General features: G+C 52.9%; 1 protein-coding gene across 1 annotated transcript; it reads right to left on the bottom strand.

Annotated features, from left to right (window-relative positions):
* Positions 1-339: 339 nt before the first annotated feature.
* Positions 340-8,495, bottom strand: WDR73 (WD repeat domain 73). Its single transcript, XM_068419151.1, has 8 exons — positions 8,427-8,495; positions 8,217-8,284; positions 6,749-6,837; positions 6,220-6,308; positions 5,452-5,519; positions 3,866-4,030; positions 1,606-1,980; positions 340-731 (listed from the first exon to the last, which is right to left on the bottom strand). The coding sequence occupies exons 1-8, from the start codon at positions 8,486-8,488 to the stop codon at positions 493-495; spliced, it is 1,155 nt and encodes a 384-aa protein (XP_068275252.1). The 5' UTR covers positions 8,489-8,495; the 3' UTR covers positions 340-492.
* Between the last annotated feature and the right edge of the window lie 8,539 nt (positions 8,496-17,034).

The following is a 17,034-nucleotide window of genomic DNA, read 5'->3' as shown; positions in this document are numbered from 1 at the left end:
GCCTGTGAGGGTGGTGAGACCCTGGCCCAGGTTGCCCAGAGCAGCTGTGGCTGCCCCCTCCCTGGCAGTGTTCAAGGCCAGGTTGGATGGGGCTTGGAGCAACCTGGTCTGGTGGAAGGTGTCCCTGCCCGTGGCAGGGAGTTGGGACTAGATGGTCTTTAAGGTCCCTTCCCACCCAAACCAGTCTGATTCTATGATTCTTCCAAACTGGGTGGTGCAGACAACGCCATGGGTCTACAATGAAATGCCAGCAGGATGTTCTCTGCTAGCAGCCACAACCAGAGCTCGGGGCTACCACCCAGCCACAGCGATCACCTGAAGGCTGGTACACAGAACAAGTAACATGATTAAAATTTTTACTGTATTAAACCAGAACTCTTTACAGTTGGCTCCGTTCACTACAAGTGTCTCAAAGCAGTATGTGCAGGCAAACAGATACTCGCAGCCTACGCAAACGAGAACACAGACAGGAAACACACCACAAAGCACCATCTACCCACACTTCCCACAAGACCGAACCCAGTCCCAAACGTGCAGGGAACCGTCGCTTGCAGCTGACAACAAAGTTCTTGGTTTCTGCGGGTGCCACGTGTGGACTGTGACCAGGGGAGGGCTGCCGCTGCCGTCCCCTCCACCCAGCGCGTGGCCTTTGTGAACGAAGATGGGCTCCGCTTCCCTGCCAGAGCTGTCCCAGCTCTGCGCCTCGTACACGTGCACGGTCCCATCAAAACCTTGAATAAAAGGGAATCAGAGAGATTGCAGAACTAAATCCCAGAATCAATGAGGTTGGAAGAGCCCTCTGGGCTCATCGAGTACAACCATTGCCCTGACACCACCATGGCAACTAGACCAGGGCACTAAGTGCCATGTCCAGGCTTTTCTTAAACCCCTCCAGAGATGGTGACTCCACCACCTCCCTGGGCAGCCCCTTCCAATGGCTAATGACCCTTGCTGAGAAGAAATGCTTCCTCATGTCCAACCTGACCCTCCCCTGGCCAAGCTTGAGGCCGTGTCCTCTTGTCCTATCGCTGGTTGCCTGGGAGAAGAGGCCAACTCCCACTTCACTACAACCTCCCTTCAGGTAGTTGTAGACTGCAACTCTAGTTTTGCTCTAGTCCTCTTGGGCTCATGCTCACCTCCCAGCAGGGCTGCTGAGACAGAAATGGGGACACAGGCCCAGAGGGACAATCTGTGACAGCAGAGCAGCCAAGCCTCCAAGGAGCTTGTCTCCTGGGGAGAACATGGGCCAGATCCAACAAGCTTGCAGATTCACTCATCTGAATTTGCAATGCTCTGGCCAAGAGGCAGTCTCGCTCTTATCAGTTTTATCAGCCTTATCAGCGCAGTATCCCCACGGCCAGGCTGTCACTGGCACTATCAGGGCAGTGTCTGCTGAGGGCTTGGGGTCTTTGTCCTCCCAGGAGGGAAGCAGGAGTCCCCCAGCACCCATCCAGGCCCATTCTGTAAGCAGGGGAGGCAGCTGCAGAGGATGATGAGCTCACCATGCCGCTGGCTCCAGAAGCTCTGACCAACAGCTCCCTAAGTGGGGTGTTTAAAGATGGGGTGAAGCATCCAGGAGAGGAGATCTCTGCCCAAAGCACTTACCTGAAACAGCGAGGCAGCCTTCCAGAGCAGGAGCCCAGGAGACGCAGAGGAACTCCGCACCCGAGCTGGGAGAGGGAACTCTGCACTTGGCCGAGGCCAAGGGCTCGGAGGTTTTCCTTAGGTCTGTAAGGGTGAGGTGTCCTCCGCTCGAGAGGCGAGCTACGGGCTGGGAGCTTGAGTCAGAGCCTTGAGGTGTGCGCCCGACTCCCATGCACCACCGCTCGCCACACGGCGCCGAGGGGACGGACACAGCCTCCAAGGGACTCTGCGGCCGCCGAACGTCAGCCAGGCACAGCTGCCCCTCGGCACAGCACAGGAGCAGGGTGTTGCAGTCCAGGAAGGCCAGGCCGCTGAGCTCCTCGCTGCTTCTGGAGCCTAGGAAAGAGAGGCAGATCTCAGGTGCCATGAGGAGCTTCTCTGCTGTAATCCTGCCCCTCACTCCAAGAAAGACCTTGAGGTGCTGGAGCGAGTCCAGAGAAGGGCAACGGGGCTGGTGAAGGGTCTGGAGCACAAGTGTGATGGGGAGTGGCTGAGGGACCTGGGGGGGTTTAGCCTGGAGAGAAGGAGGCTGAGGGGAGACCTTCTCGCTCTCTACAACTGCCTGAAAGGAGGGTGTAGCGAGGGGGGGTCGGTCTCTTCTCCCAGGTAACAAGTGATGGGACAAGAGGAACCGGCCTCAAGTTGCCCCAGGGGAGGTTTAGATTGGAGATCAGGGACAATGTCTGCATGGAAAGGGTTGTCAAGCACTGGCACAGGCTGCCCAGGGCAGTGGTGGAGTCCCCATCCCTGGGGGGATTCAAAAGCCGTGTAGATGTGGTGCTGAGGGCCATGGGTTAGTGGTGGCCTTGGCAGTGCTGGGTTAATGGTTGGACTCGATGATCTTAAAGGTCCTTCCCAACCAAAACGCTTCTGTGATTCTATGAGAAAGCAGATTTCTAGCCTTGTCCCTGGAAGCAGCTTTCAAGCAATGCTGGTTAGTTCTTCAAGAGAGCCAGCAGCACAGACCGCCAGCCTGCTCGAGAATTATCGCTGCACAGGATCCATGTGGAGCAGGCACAGTCTGTACCCCTTAAAACCTTACAGACCTTCTAGCACCTTCCAGTACCTGAAGGGGCTACAGGAAAGCTGGAGAGGGGCTTTTGACAAGGGCATGGAGTGACAGGACGAGGGGGAACGGTTTTAAACTGAAAGAGGGGAGATTGAGATGAGATATTAGGAGGAAATTCTTGGCTGTGAGGGTGGTGAGAGCCTGGCCCAGGGTGCCCAGAGAAGCTGTGGCTGCCCCCTCCCTGGCAGTGTTCAAGGCCAGGTTGGATGGGGCTTGGAGCAACCTGGTCTGGTGGAAGGTGTCCCTGCCCGTGGCAGGGGGTTGGAACTGGATGGGCTTTAAGGTCCCTTCCAAACCAAACCCTTCTATGGTATGATTCTATGAAAAGCTGACACCCAGGCAGAGGGGACAGGCAGGCCCACCACCAACACTAGCCCTGTTCGAGCTCTCATGGGGGACCTGACACAGAGCAGGGCTCTGCCAGCAGATGCCTTCAGCCCTACCCTTCAGCAGTGGGACCCACGTGAGTCCCTGTGGCACGGGGACACAGCAGAGCAGTGACAGACAGATCTTCCTGTTGCTCAGCACTTAGTGCCCTGGTCTAGTTGACACGGTGGTGTCAGGGCAATGGTTGGACTCGATGATCCCAGAGGGCTCTTCCAACCTCATTGATTCTGTGAATTCTGTGACTGAGTCTTACTGTGTAGGTGAAGGCAGGTGGTCTCCAGGACCCCCAACAAACCAGACCTGGATTCAACACCTCGAGGAAGGTGGGGCTGGTTTAACAAGGCTGGCATGATCCCCCTCCCGTTAGACTGATCACAGAGTAACTAACACAGAGCTCGCTCTGAAGTTGATGCCAATTTCAACGACCCCAAGTGATGTCACTCTGGGGCCAGCACCTCCCTTGTTTGGGCCAACACATACAGCAGCCATCTGCTAGCCCGGTTATTCGCACTGAAACAACCTACGGAGCTCTCCTAGGGCACAGATCTGGGGCAGAAGCCTGAGAAATCACTGTCACAGGAGTAGTGAGAAGCTGGAGATGGACCAGAGCATCGTAACATCTCCTCAAGACAAAGTACTTTCTCCAAATATCTTCATACCCTTTGGCAATGCCTGGAAGTACCCACCCATTTGCCACTCGAGCAGTCACCCTTGCTTTACCCAAACCCTCACTTTCCAAAATCAGACATTAGACTGGTTGAATACCTGCCATGTAGATGTTTTTCCTCGATTCAACCTCTGTAATTTGGACACTGTTGAGTCTTGAGCCGTGAAGGACCCACGGGGCTCTGGCCGAAATGGTCGCAATTTTAGCCCAAGGTTGCCCAGTACCATTTTCTGTAGGTATGGCACCTACAGATTTAATAACATCTGTTGGAAAGAGATGTAAACAGCTGTAAAACACATCAAGAGTCAAGTAATCCACAAGACTAAGCTGTTTCACAGCCTCATAAAGCTAAAAGTGACCCACTCAACCAATAAGAAGGGTCTGGAGGGTCTGACCTACGAGGAACGGCTGAGCGAGCTGGGGGTGTTTAGCCTGGAGAAGAGGAGGCTCAGAGGTGACCTTAGTGCAGTCTACAACTACCTGAAGGGAGGTTGTAGTGGGGTGGGAGTCGGCCTCTTCTCCCAGGCAACTAGTGATAGGAGAAGAGGACACAGCCTCAAGCTTGGCCAGGGGAGGTTCAGGTTGGACATTAGGAAGCATTTCTTCTCAGCAAGGGTCATTAGCCATTGGAAGGGGCTGCCCAGGGAGGTGGTGGAGTCACCATCTCTGGAGGGGTTTAAGAAAAGCCTGGACATGGCCCTTAGTGCCCTGGTCTAGTTGCCATGGTGGTGTCAGGGCAATGGTTGGACTCGATGATCCCAGAGGGCTCTTCCAACCTCATTGATTCTGTGATTCTGTGAAATCCAATTATGACTAACCCCCTTTCCAGAATAAAACCACTTTTTCCAACACATCCAGCAGGGACTAACAACTGGCCCAGGTTGCCCAGAGAAGCTGTGGCTGCCCCCTCCCTGGCAGTGTTCAAGGCCAGGTTGGATGGGGCTTGGAGCAACCTGGTCTGGTGGAAGGTGTCCCTGCCCGTGCCAGGGGGGTGGAACTGGATGGGCTTTAAGGTCCCTTCCAACCCAAACCAGTCTGTGATTCTATGATTTAAAATCTAGCAAACTGCATGGGAAGCTGCGAATCAAGATGTTTATTTTCAATAATAAAAAAGAATAAGAAAACTTCTAACAACATTTTCCACTTCCTTTCTGGTGGTTTCAAAGTATTTCACAAGAGGAAACGAAGCAACGGCAATCCTTTTCTAGAAGCAGGCAGACACAGGCTTGGAGAACCTGAAAGGTGACGTTTGGAGCTCTTTATTTCACAGAATCACAGAATCAATGAGGTTGGAAGAGCCCTCTGGGATCATCGAGTCCAACCATTGCCCTGACACCACCATGGCAACTAGACCAGGGCACTAAGGGCCATGTCCAGGCTTTTCTTAAACCCCTCCAGAGATGTGAGTAACAGCTCACAAATAAGTGCAAAGCCACTGTGACAGGCCTAAACCTCCTCATTCCCTCATGAGGTTTGTGCCACCAAGTCCATTTCTTTCCAAGCCACCAGAACTGGTGTAGCCACTTGTCTCGTGCCCTCCTCCAGCCCGTGCCACACAAGGGCAGCCCCTCAGGACTTGGCACTCCTCTGCTTGTTTTACACCCAGAAAGAAGGGGAAGCTAGAGATGCTTGATGCAAGGACTACATTGAGAAACTAGTCAAGCTCAGAGACATGTTCCCTTACCAGAGTCCTCTGCTGACACCTGCCAGACCTGGAGGGAGCTGTCTGGTGGTCCACTTGTCACCAGCAAGCTGAGGAAACAAAAAGAACCCCAACAAAACTCTTTAGGAGCAGAGAACAGCCTTTTTTTTTTCCCCCTGGTCTGCCATTCCTCCTGTGCTCAGGAGCTCCTGCCTCTGCTTGGGGCAGAGAAGGGGCCATGAGGACCATAATCCCACAACTCCTCATGCCAGGGTGCTTTACACAGCCCAGGCAAAGACACTCCTGGCATTTAATTAAATTAAATGGCATTTAATTAGCCCATTTTCCAAAAGAGTGGTACAAAGAGCCCCAAAGCAGCAACGGGGGCTTGTGTGGGAGGACAGAGCTGAAGGAGTGACACGAATCAGCCAGAGGGAAGCGTGTTTGCTCGGTCTACAACCCACAGCAGGAAAAAAACCCTGACCCTGCACACGCAGGGACTTACAGAGCGGTGGCAGCAGCCACTAGCATCCTGCTCTGCCTGCTGAGCACCTCCACGCCACGCCAAATGCAGAGGAAGGGATGGAAAAGGCAGAGCAAGGAGAGGCAGCACCAACGTCAGCAGCCCCCACGGTTCCCTTCTGGAAGAAGCTGAGGATTCAAGTTATCCAGCAGCAGCTTCAGTTTCTGCTCTTAGAGGTGGCAGGATTGATCCCAGGTTGGGAAGCAGGCAAGGAAAAGGAGCTCTCTCCCAGTGGACAAGCCCCCTCTCCATCTCCAGAATGCACTGAAAGAACCCTGTGGCCATACCTGGTGTCTGGCACATGTTTCAGGCTGTACACGGGGCGGTTTGAAAATCCACCACATTCCACCTTGAAATCTCTCTCTGGACACAGGCCCTAGGAATCAGAGGCAAAGTCATTTCTTCCCACCTAATGGTGCAGAACTTGTCAGTTACCACAAAAAAAAGACAACAGACAGGAGACAAACTCTCAGTAAAGCTCTTGCCTGTCCAGCAATGCCTGTTTCAACAGGAGCTACAGGCCTGAAGGATCCCAAAATATTTCATCTGTCCTATTTCCCCATGAAACGCTTTCATTCACACAGCTGGAGATGAAGTTTTCACAGCACAAGGTGCCTCCAGAGCAGCAGGATTACACCTGGACTGCAGCCAAGTGACTTATGTGCTTTACCTTTCAACCAAAGCTCCTCAAGACCTGGCCAAGCCCTTGTCAGAGCAACAGAGACCAGGTACAGCTTGTGACACCCAGCTGGTCTCTGAAGGTACCATGCCAAGGAGGACAGAGCGACCTGGAGCCACCCTGGCTGCAACACCCACCTGGGTCTCCTTCACCTGGAGCGCTGGCGGTGGGAGCAGCTGCAGGATCTCGTTCCCACCGGACAGTCCATACCCAGCTACGTAGACACCTTGGAGGTAGGGATGAAGAATGAGGGACACAGTGAGGGATCCCCCCGTCCAGCCTGGCCCACCCTCCCTGAGCCAGACCCCCGAGTCATAGTACGGTGCCTGCTGAACCCAGAGCCCCAGCCCAGGCTGAACTCCAGTACAGCCCCAGCCACTTGGCCCCACTCCTGGGGTCACAGAACCACAGAACCGTTTGGGTTGGGAAGGACCTTTAAGACCATCAAGTCTAACCCTTAACCCAGCACTGCCAAGGCCACCACTAACCCATGGCCCTCAGCACCACATCTACACGGCTTTTAAATCCCTCCAGGGATGGGGACTCCACCACTGCCCTGGGCAGCCTGTGCCAGTGCTTGACAACCCTTTCCATGAAGACATTGTCCCTGATCTCCAATCTAACCCTCCCCTGGCACAACTTGAGGCCGGTTCCTCTCGTCCCATCACTTGTTCCCTGGGAGAAGAGACCGACCCCCCCTCGCTACACCCTCCTTTCAGGCAGTTGTAGAGAGCGAGAAGGTCTCCCCTCAGCCTCCTTTTCTCCAGGCTAAACACCCCCAGGTCCCTCAGCCGCTCCCCATCACACTTGTGCTCCAGACCCTTCCCCAGCCCCGTTGCCCTTCTCTGGACTCGCTCCAGCACCTCAAGGTCTTTCTTGTCGTGAGGGGCCCAAAACTGCACCCAGGATTCAAGGTGCGGCCTCACCAGTGCCGAGCACAGGGGGACGATCCCTGCCCTAGTCCTGCTGGCCACACTAGTGCTGACACAAGCCAGGATGCTGGTGGCCTTCTTGGCCACCTGGCCACACTGCTGGCTCATCTTCAGCTGCCATCGACCAAGACCCCCAGGTCCTTTTCCCCCAGGCACTTTCCAGCCCCTCTTCCCCCAGCCTGTAGCGGTGCAGGGGGTTGTTGTGCCCCAAGGGCAGGACCCGACACTTGCCCTTGTTGCCCCTCACACAGTGGCCTCGGCCCATCGCTCCAGCCTGTCAAGACCCCTCTGCAGAGCCTTCCTGCCCTCCAGCACATCAACACTCCCGCCCAACTTGGTGTCGTCTGCGAACTCACTGAGGGGTCACTCGATCCCCTCATCCAGACCATTCATAAAGATACTGAACAGAACTGGCCCCAGCACTGAGCCCTGGGTCCTGGCCCTACATCTCCCCTCTGAGGTCCTGATCCAGCCCAACCCCATGGCCCCACTTCTCCCCTCCTCAGTGGCTCTGGCCCGGCCCCGTGGCCATTTTCCCTCCCCCCAGGGCCCTGGCTCGACCCAGCCCTTGGCCTCCTCCTTCCCCGAGGGCCCCAGCTCGGCCCAGCCACCCTAACCCCGCCGGAGGCCCGGCCCAGCCCCTCTCCTCCCCGCAGCCCAGCCCTGCACTCACGGTTCCCCCGGGCCCATTCGATAACGCGGGTGGGAGCCTGGAGCTCGAAGGTGTGCAGGTCCTCGTACCTGCGGGGAGAAGGAGGGAAGGAGGGAGCGGAGGTTGGCGGGGCCGGGGCCGGGGCTGGGGCTGGGGCCGGGGCCGGGGCCGGGGCCGGGGCCGGGGCCGGGGCCGGGGCCGGGGCCGGGGCCGGGGCCGGGGGTCCCTCACAGGCGCAGCGACTGCAGCAGCCACTCGTCCGCCTCCTCCTCCCCGGCGCCCACCGCCTCCATGGCAACGCCCGGCGCGCCTCTGACGTCACGCGGCGGCGCGCGGTAGTGACGTTTTAGGCGGGAGGGGGCGGGGGCGCGAGGGGGGTTGGCGGTTCCAAACCGGTCGCGGCCGGTTGGGGCAGGTCGGTGGCGGCGGGGCTGAGGGGAGCGCGCGCCGCGGCCGCCACCCTGAGGGACAAGGGAGCGCGGGGAGGGGCTCGGGGTGGCCGCGGCCTCCGTGTCCTCCGTGGCGTTGTCTGTAATCACCGTCTGATTGTAAGAGGCGACACTAAAATGTCAGTGACGGTGCAGGCTCCCGTGTGGGTTTGTGAGTGTAACCCGGGTAATAATCACAGACTGGTTTAGGTTGGAAGGGACCTTAAGGACCATCCAGTCCCAACCCCCTGCCACGGGCAGGGACAACTTCCACCAGACCAGGTTACTCCAAGCCCCATCCAACCTGGCCTTGAACACTGCCAGGGAGGGGGCAGCCACAGCTTCTCTGGGCAACCTGGGCCAGGGTCTTACCACCCTCACACTCAAGGATTTCTTCCTCAGATCTCATCTAAATCTCTCCTTTTTCAGTTTGAAACCGTTCCTCCTCGTCCTGTCACTCCATACCCTTGTAAAAAGCCCCTCTCCAGCTTTCCTGTAGCCCCTTCAAGCACTGGAAGGTGCTAGAAGGTCTCCCCGCAGCCTTCTCTTCTCCAGGCTGAACAGCCCCAGCTCTCTCAGCCTGTCTCCAGAGCAGAGGGGCTCCAGCCCTCTGAGCATCTCCGTGGCCTCCTCTGGACTCACTCCAACAGCTCCGTGTCCTTCTTGTGTTGGGGCCCCAGAGCTGGACGCAGCACTGCAGGGGGGGTCTCCTGAGAGCGGAGCAGAGGGGCAGAATCCCCTCCCTCGCCCTGCTGGCCACGCTGCTGGGGATGCAGCCCAGGACACCGTTGGCTTTCTGGGCTGCCAGCGCACGTTGCCGGCTCATGGTGAGCTTCTCGTCACCCATCACCCCCAAGTCCTTCTCCTCAGGGCTGCTCTCCATCCATTCTCCGCCCAGCCTGTGTTTGTGCTTGGGATTGCCCCAACCCACGTGCAGGACCTTGCACTTGGCCTTGTTGAACTCCATGCGGTTCGCACAGGCCCAGCTCTCCAGCCTGTCCAGGTCCCTCTGGATGCCATCCCTTCCCTCCAGAGTGTCGACTGCAGTAATAATGCAGTGCGGGTCTGTGCATCTTATCAAATGTACAGAAATATCCACATGCAGATGCAGTGATAAATTCAGAAACCTCCCAAATCTTTGTAAAAGCCAGCCTAACCTTTACCCTTTATGCCAGTTCCTCTGTGTAACGTGGTGGTTACGTGCTAGTTTCCAACTAACACTTCATAGAACCACAGAATCGTTTGGGTTGGAAAGGACCTTTAAGATCATTGAGTCCAACCGTTAACCCAGCACTGCCAAGACCACCACTAACCCATGTCCCTCAGCACCACATCTACACGGCTTTTGAATCCCTCCAGGGATGGGGACTCCACCACTGCCCTGGGCAGCCTGTGCCAGTGCTTGACAGCCCTTTCCATGAAGACATTGTCCCTGATCTCCAATCTAAACCTCCCCTGGCACAACTTGAGGCCGGTTCCTCTCGTCCCATCACTTGTTCCCTGGGAGAAGAGACCGACCCCCCCTCGCTACACCCTCCTTTCAGGCAGTTGTAGAGAGCGAGAAGGTCTCCCCTCAGCCTCCTTTTCTCCAGACTAAACCCCCCCAGGTCCCTCAGCCACTCCTCATCACACTTGTGCTCCAGACCCTTCACCAGCTTCGTTGCCCTTCTCTGGACTCGCTCCAGCACCTCAAGGTCTTTCTTGGAGTGAGGGGACCAAAACTGAACACACTTCCTTGCGTAGGTTTGTTGTTCTTACGTGCTTAACTATTTTCCTGACAAGTGCTGTGTATCATCACATCGACTCCAGTTTCCCCTGCCAAGAGGGTGCTGCTCAAACCGAGATCGTAGGGCTGGGCCTCGCCGTGAGCCCATACTTGCAGAAGACAGTCGCTCTTTCAGCCCTACGTTTCTTTCCGTTCCTCTCCAGGCTCCGACCACGTGCTGAAGGATCGGTGCAGCTAACTTGCTTCCAGCCTTGGGCTCACTGCCTGTTCACCGTGACGCTTCAGGGTCAGTGGTGATAATTGGGAGTTCATTACTGATTATTGTGCTTTTTCTGCCTTCTGGACAGGTTTTAGCTGGCACACGCCGTGTTGTGAAGCAAGCTGTGTCTGTTTGCTGTAACACTGCAAGGTGGCAGCCTACAGCTTCTGAGGTGGCTCTGGAGTAATCAGAAAAATTACTTTTTTTTTTTACAGAAATACATCTCAATGGGAATCTCGGTCTGAGCAGAGAGCCTGAAAATAGTTTTCTGTACATGTTCTTGCCTTTTATTTTATCTTCTCTTTACCTTTCCAGTATACTAAGAGAGAAAAGTGGGTAAGTGGGGGAAAAGAGAAAAAGCCCTGCAGTGCTACAGATCATTATCTGTGTGCTTTTGCAGTACCAAGGCCTGGGTGAAGATAACAACTGAAACAACCATTTAAGTTGAAACAAAATAAACATTTTAAGGCTTTTTTCAAAATCTCTCTTGAAAGAAATGTTTTAATCTGAAAATTTTGAAGAGGAAAGAGTAAAAAATGGGGACGTTTGTTACAGAGTTAGAATAACAGGAACGAGCTGAGCTGTTTAGGCAAGTGATCATCCCTCTGTACTCGGCACTGGTGAGGCCGCACCTTGAATCCTGTGTCCAGTTCTGGGCCCCGCACTTCAAGAGAGATGTTGAGGTGTTGGAGCGAGTGCAGAGGAGGGCGACCAAGCTGGTGAAGGGTCTGGAGGGTCTGACCTATGAGGAACGGGTGAGGGAGCTGGGGGTGTTTAGCCTGGAGAAGAGGAGGCTCAGAGGTGACCTTAGTGCAGTCTACAACTACCTGAAGGGAGGTTGTAGTGGAGTGGGAGTTGGTCTCTTCTCCCAGGCAACTAGCGATAGGACAAGAGGACACAGCCTCAAGCTTCGCCAGGGGAGGGTCAGGTTGGACATTAGGAAGCATTTCTTCTCAGCAAGGGTCATTAGCCATTGGAAGGGGCTGCCCAGGGAGGTGGTGGAGTCACCATCTCTGGAGGGGTTTAAGAAAAGCCTGGACATGGCACTTAGTGCCCTGGTGTAGTTGCCATGGTGGTGTCAGGGCAATGGTTGGACTCAATGAGCCCAGAGGGCTCTTCTGATATGCTCTTTAAATGAGGTGAAATGGTACTTGCCTACTGGATGTCTGAGCAGTCTTCAGTCTGAATATTACACAGTAGTTACTCACAAGGATAAAAATAATATTTCTAGTTGCTATTTGTATAGCTGGGCCACTCTCCAAAGCTTGGAAAGAGGCTCAGGACTTTATTTGGACTTACTTCACTGTAGCTTTTCTGCACAAACTGAAATCTCATATGGAGTGGACGTATGTGTATGTCCAGCCCCACGCAGACCGATGCTAGTGCTGTACCCCAGAAGTTATTCTAACCATGGGTGGCACTCAGAAAACTCAGTTGTTGCAGGGTGAGTTACCCTTCCGTCTGTTAGAGAAACGTCGTCCTCTTGTGTTCCAGCTTTGGTGGTGCTGAAGCAATGACTCTGTGGGTGGGAAGGCTGGCAGTGCCACCTGAAGACCTCGGGTCTGCAGTGCAAATCTGCGTGTCATAGAACAGTTTGGGTTGGAAGGGACCTTCAAGACCATCGAGTTCCAACCCCCTGCCACGGGCAGGGACACCTTCCACCAGACCAGGTTGCTCCAAGCCCCATCCAACCCAGCTTTGAGCACTTCCAGGGAGGGGGCAGCCACAGCTTCTCTGGGCAACCTGGGCCAGGCTCTCACCACCCTCACAGCCAAGAATTTCTTCCTCATCTCTCATCTCAATCTCCCCTCTTTCAGTTTAAAACCAATCCCCCTCCTCCTATCACTCCAGGCCCTTGTAAAAAGCCCCTCTCCAGCTTTCCTGTAGCCCCTTCAGGTACTGGAAAGCTGCTAGAAGTTCTCCCTGGAGTCTTCTCCAGGCTGAAGAGCCCCAACTCTCCCAGCCTCTTCCTCAGAAGTGGAATAGCAAGGGGCTAGATCATCAGCCCTCACAGCTAGGAAGGAACACCACCAAAGCAAAACAAGCAGGTCTGGAGGTCTCCCTATTTGTGTGAAAACTCTTCCAGAGTTCGAGAGAGGCTGAGTCTGAAAAATCCTCACAACAGCTTAACAAGAAGAGTTCCCTGAGGATCTTTACTCTTATGTACAGGTGATGTCTGTGGGCAGATCCTCATTTTTATCACTGTTCTTCAACCTGTCCTCAAGTGCCACGTCCTTGTTTTATTGAAATCTAGCCCTGCTCTTTTTGGCTCTGTTCTGTGAGCTCATGAGAGAAATAACCTCCTTTGTGATCCTTAATTTTCATGTCGGGAGGATGTGTAAGATCTGGCAGAGCCCTTTGGCTACTGTCACAGTTTTTCTTCAGTTAATCAGTTATCAAGGTCTGGGCATGTTGCAGTCTTCAGGGGCGAGTGACTATCACTGCTGAAAGCTTAGAGTTGATGAAAGGCTAGAGGAAAGACTCTCTATTCATCAAAGAAATTTTACTAGGTGGATTTCCAGAGATTTTTTGTGTGAAGGCTGAGCTTATCCATGAAAATGTACCGCTTAGCCCTGAAGGTCTAAGAATGAAATTAGTGAAGGCTGAAATTATCATTCCTGGTTCATGGCTGAAGGCACTTATCTGTTCAATTAGCCTCGGTGTGGAAACAATCCATTTATAGAAAGACGACATTTCTATTTCTCCAAGACGCAGAAGTGATTCTTTTTTATTCTGTGATAATTTGTCACCACAGAATCCCTGAAAGAATGTGGAGAAGGAGAATGGGAAGTGAGAAGGTTTTGAGGCAGCCTGGTGTGCCTCACAGAGATGGTCTCTAAGACAAAATGATCTGAGGAGCTTTCATTAAGGCTTCTGGGATGAGATATGCATGGCTCCTCTGAATGCAGATGAAGGTACCTAGTATTTGCTTTTTTGAGGACACCATTGTTTTACCATCTCCAATGCCTTATAGTAAGAGAAAACTGATCTTTTTGGATGCTGATACAATTTATCAAACACTTAATGTTTGATATTACCTTGTTTGATATTACCACACCTTGAATCCTGTGTCCAGTTCTGGGCCCCACACTTCAAGAAAGATGTTGAGGTGTTGGAGCGAGTCCAGAGGAGGGCGACCAAGCTGGTGAAGGGTCTGGAGGGTCTGACCTCCGAGGAACAGCTGAGGGAGCTGGGGGTGTTTAGCCTGGAGAAGAGGAGGCTCAGAGGTGACCTTAGTGCAGTCTACAACTACCTGAAGGGAGGTTGTAGCAGAGTGGGAGTCGGCCTCTTCTCCCGGGCAACTAGCGCTAGGACAAGAGGACACAGCCTCAAGCTTGGCCAGGGGAGGGTCAGGTTGGACATTAGGAAGCATTTCTTCTCAGCAAGGGTCATTAGCCATTGGAAGGGGCTGCCCAGGGAGGTGGTGGAGTCCCCATCTCTGGAGGGGTTTAAGAAAAGACTGGACATGGCACTTAGTGCCCTGGTCTAGTTGCCATGGTGGTGTCAGGGCAATGGTTGGACTCGATGATCCCAGAGGTCTCTTCCAACCTCATTGATTCTGGGATTCTGTGATTCTGTAATGAATTTTTCCCTGTGTAGGTGTCTTAAGAACATCCATTAATTGGTGAAGAAGTTCCTGAGTGTGTTCTTGCCTTGGGCACAGTAGAGGTGATAGTCAGTACCGCTTCTGTGAGGGGTATGATGAGATATCTGCTGAAATGAGCTGTTCCTCAGGCTGTAGATACTCAGCATTCTTTCATGTTCCTGTGGGCTGCACACCAAGAGTGGTCACCCCTCGTACATCTGTAGAAAACTTCAAAGTGATGTTGATGAATCCTTGGAAAGTTTGGTAGACCTGCCTTTCTTGCAGGCTGATTGCCCTGAAGAGCCTACCTTTTGGATGAAGTTAAAGAGTATTTCACCCTGGCCAAGGCAATGCCAGTCACTGTGACAGGTTGATGAAAATCAGGGAGGAGGTGGTGGACAGTGGTGTTTTCAGGACTACCCTGCAAGCAAAATGTAATTTTGGGACTGTTGCATTTCCTTTGTAGTCATTACTTATCTTCAGGTAGAGGTGGGAAGGCCATTTCTTCAAGACTCTGTCTTGGAGTTGGCTGTTTTGAGCCACAAGGATCTCCTGTGCTCTTTGGGGGAAGATCAGCTGATAGTTAGAACAGGAATGGCTACCAAGAATTGGTGTCAGATCATCTGTGGTAAACACAGTGATACAATATTTTTTCCCGTTCTTTGTCCTCATTCAGTTTCTGAACACAGCAGAATTTGTGGACATTTCTATGGCCACAGAGCCCACCCAGCCCCATCCTCTGCTGTGACTCTGAAATCCAGACCCATACAAGGCGACTGCCTGGCCCAGTGTGTTCAGGGATTAGTATTTCAAACAGAAATGCAGTTATTTTTTTTTTAGTTCTTTTTCTGAGAAGTCAAAGAAATGATGTGGCTGCTCTTTGGTCTATCAGGCAGACAGTAGGGAAATGGGAGGTGGACTTTCATAGAATCACAGAACGGTTTGGGTTGGAAGGGACCTTAAAGACCATCTAGTTCCACCCCCCTGCCACAGGCAGGGACACCTTCCACCAGACCAGGTTGCTCCAAGCCCCATCCAACCTGGCCTTGAACACTGCCACGGAGGGGGCAGCCACAGGTTCTCTGGGCAACCTGGGCCAGGGTCTCACCACCCTCACAGCCAAGAATTTCTTCCTCAGATCTCATCTCAATCTCCCCTCTTCCAGTTTAAAACCATTCTCCCTCGTCCTGTCACTCCATGCCCTTGTCAAAAGCCCCTCTCCAGCTTTCCTGTAGCCCCTTCAGGTACTGGAAGGTGCTAGAAGGTCTCCAGATCTGGACTGCTGCCACAGCAGACATAAAATGCCTAGGAAGCAGAGATGGAAGACCTTGGAGGAGCGTTGGAGTCCAGCTTCCTCCTAGATAATGAGATATTTGCTGTAAATAGAAATAGGAAGAAAACCTGTTTATTTCAGTGAAGGTACCATTGCTGTTTCAAGCTGAACAAACCCCAAACTTATATGACAGATTTGGGAAGCACGGCTTCCTGCAGTTCCCACAGAGCCAGCGGCACGTGAGGCTATTTTCAGCCCTCTGGGGTCTTGTGTCCTGCGGAGAGGCACTGCTCTGGCTTAATCCTTAGAAGGACTTTCCTCTTCCTCTGCCAGGTTCTCCTGAAAAATAAAATGTTAAGGTTAGTCCAGCATATTCTGCTTAAATGTAGATTATTGTAGGTTGGACTCGATGCTCCCAGAGGTCTCTTCCAACCTGGTTGATTCTGTGATTATTTTGTTAGCATGCTGGTGGTACAGATCCCAGTGTGTGCAGTTTTAAGCAATATATATTGGAACAGTGGAACTATTTGGAGGGATGCACCTCCAGAGGGTGAAGACTTTTTTTTTTGGTGAAATTCACAATCGCTGGATCCTGGGGAGGCAGTAGGGTGAGTAGGTTGAGAGGGATTAGACGTATTTGTGGAGGGTGAGTCCAACAGGACTTTTAAAAACAGTGGTCTGGATGCAAGCTGTGGCCATCAGCACAGGAGACGAGTCAGCTCACCATGTCCTGGTGACGATGCTTTCCCCAGTCTGTTACTGCATGCTGGAGATGAGATGCTGCTTTGGACAGGTCTTGATCTGGGCCAGATCATGTTCTGTTTATAACTCCTTTAGTTGTCATGGTATATCACATTTCTAGGCGTATTACCTGCAAATCTAACCAAGGCACCTCCTCTCTTTGCTCCTGTTCCTTGGGCTGGAGTTTTCAACCTCTACCTTGTTCTAGGAGATGTGGTGGACCTCCTCAGTGCTGTAGAAAAGGAAACACAGCATTTTTTCACTTCTTCCTAGCCAAAACCTCTTGTGTTGCAGTTTAGTCTCATCATTTTTTGTTCTGCCCACAATTAACCTAAAAAGCAAGGTCTGAATTGTGCTTGCCTTGAATATATTTAGGGGTTATTATCCCCTCAGTCACCTCTTCAAATTATAGAACCCATGTCTTCCAGTTTTTTCTTGAAGACCATGAGTTTCTGACCCCAGGGCTGTTCTCTGGCCCTCCTGGATGGGTGATCCCTGCACACATGGTGCGAGGTGAGACCTTAGTTGCTCTTCTTTCCTACTATATTTTCTGTTTTCATGTTCCTTACCTGTTTTCTTCTGCTTTTCTAACTAGAAGCATCAGGATTTGTTTTTCCAGGGAGCTTTTCCTTGGAAGAGTTGATCTGATAAAACCGCATCAGCTTTGACGTAGTTTAGATTAGCCAAATTCCTGCAGGATGGAGCAGCCTTGCTGAAGAGCAACAGGCACCACAGAAAAGCCCCATGGCCAGGACCACAGCAGAGGCTTGAACTTGACCCTCCTGCCTGGACACTGTGATGTCTACCACCTCATCTTCCTCATTTT

The sequence above is a fragment of the Nyctibius grandis genome, chromosome 2 (genome assembly GCF_013368605.1).
Source record: "Nyctibius grandis isolate bNycGra1 chromosome 2, bNycGra1.pri, whole genome shotgun sequence".
Lineage (NCBI taxonomy): Eukaryota > Metazoa > Chordata > Aves > Nyctibiiformes > Nyctibiidae > Nyctibius > Nyctibius grandis.
The sequence above is the reverse complement of the archived record's forward strand: the minus strand, read 5'-3'. Positions and strand labels throughout refer to the sequence as shown.

Bases quoted from the DNA above. Each gene is read 5' to 3' on its own strand.
- WDR73 (XM_068419151.1), bottom strand. From the start codon at position 8,488: ATGGAGGCGGTGGGCGCCGGGGAGGAGGAGGCGGACGAGTGGCTGCTG. The intron at 8,285-8,426 runs GTGAGGGACCCC...TTCTCCCCGCAG, and splicing joins CTGCTGCAGTCGCTGCGCCT to GTACGAGGACCTGCACACCT. The intron at 1,981-3,865 runs GTATTCAACCAG...TCTCTTTCCTAG, and splicing joins GAAAAACATCTACATGGCAG to GCTCCAGAAGCAGCGAGGAG.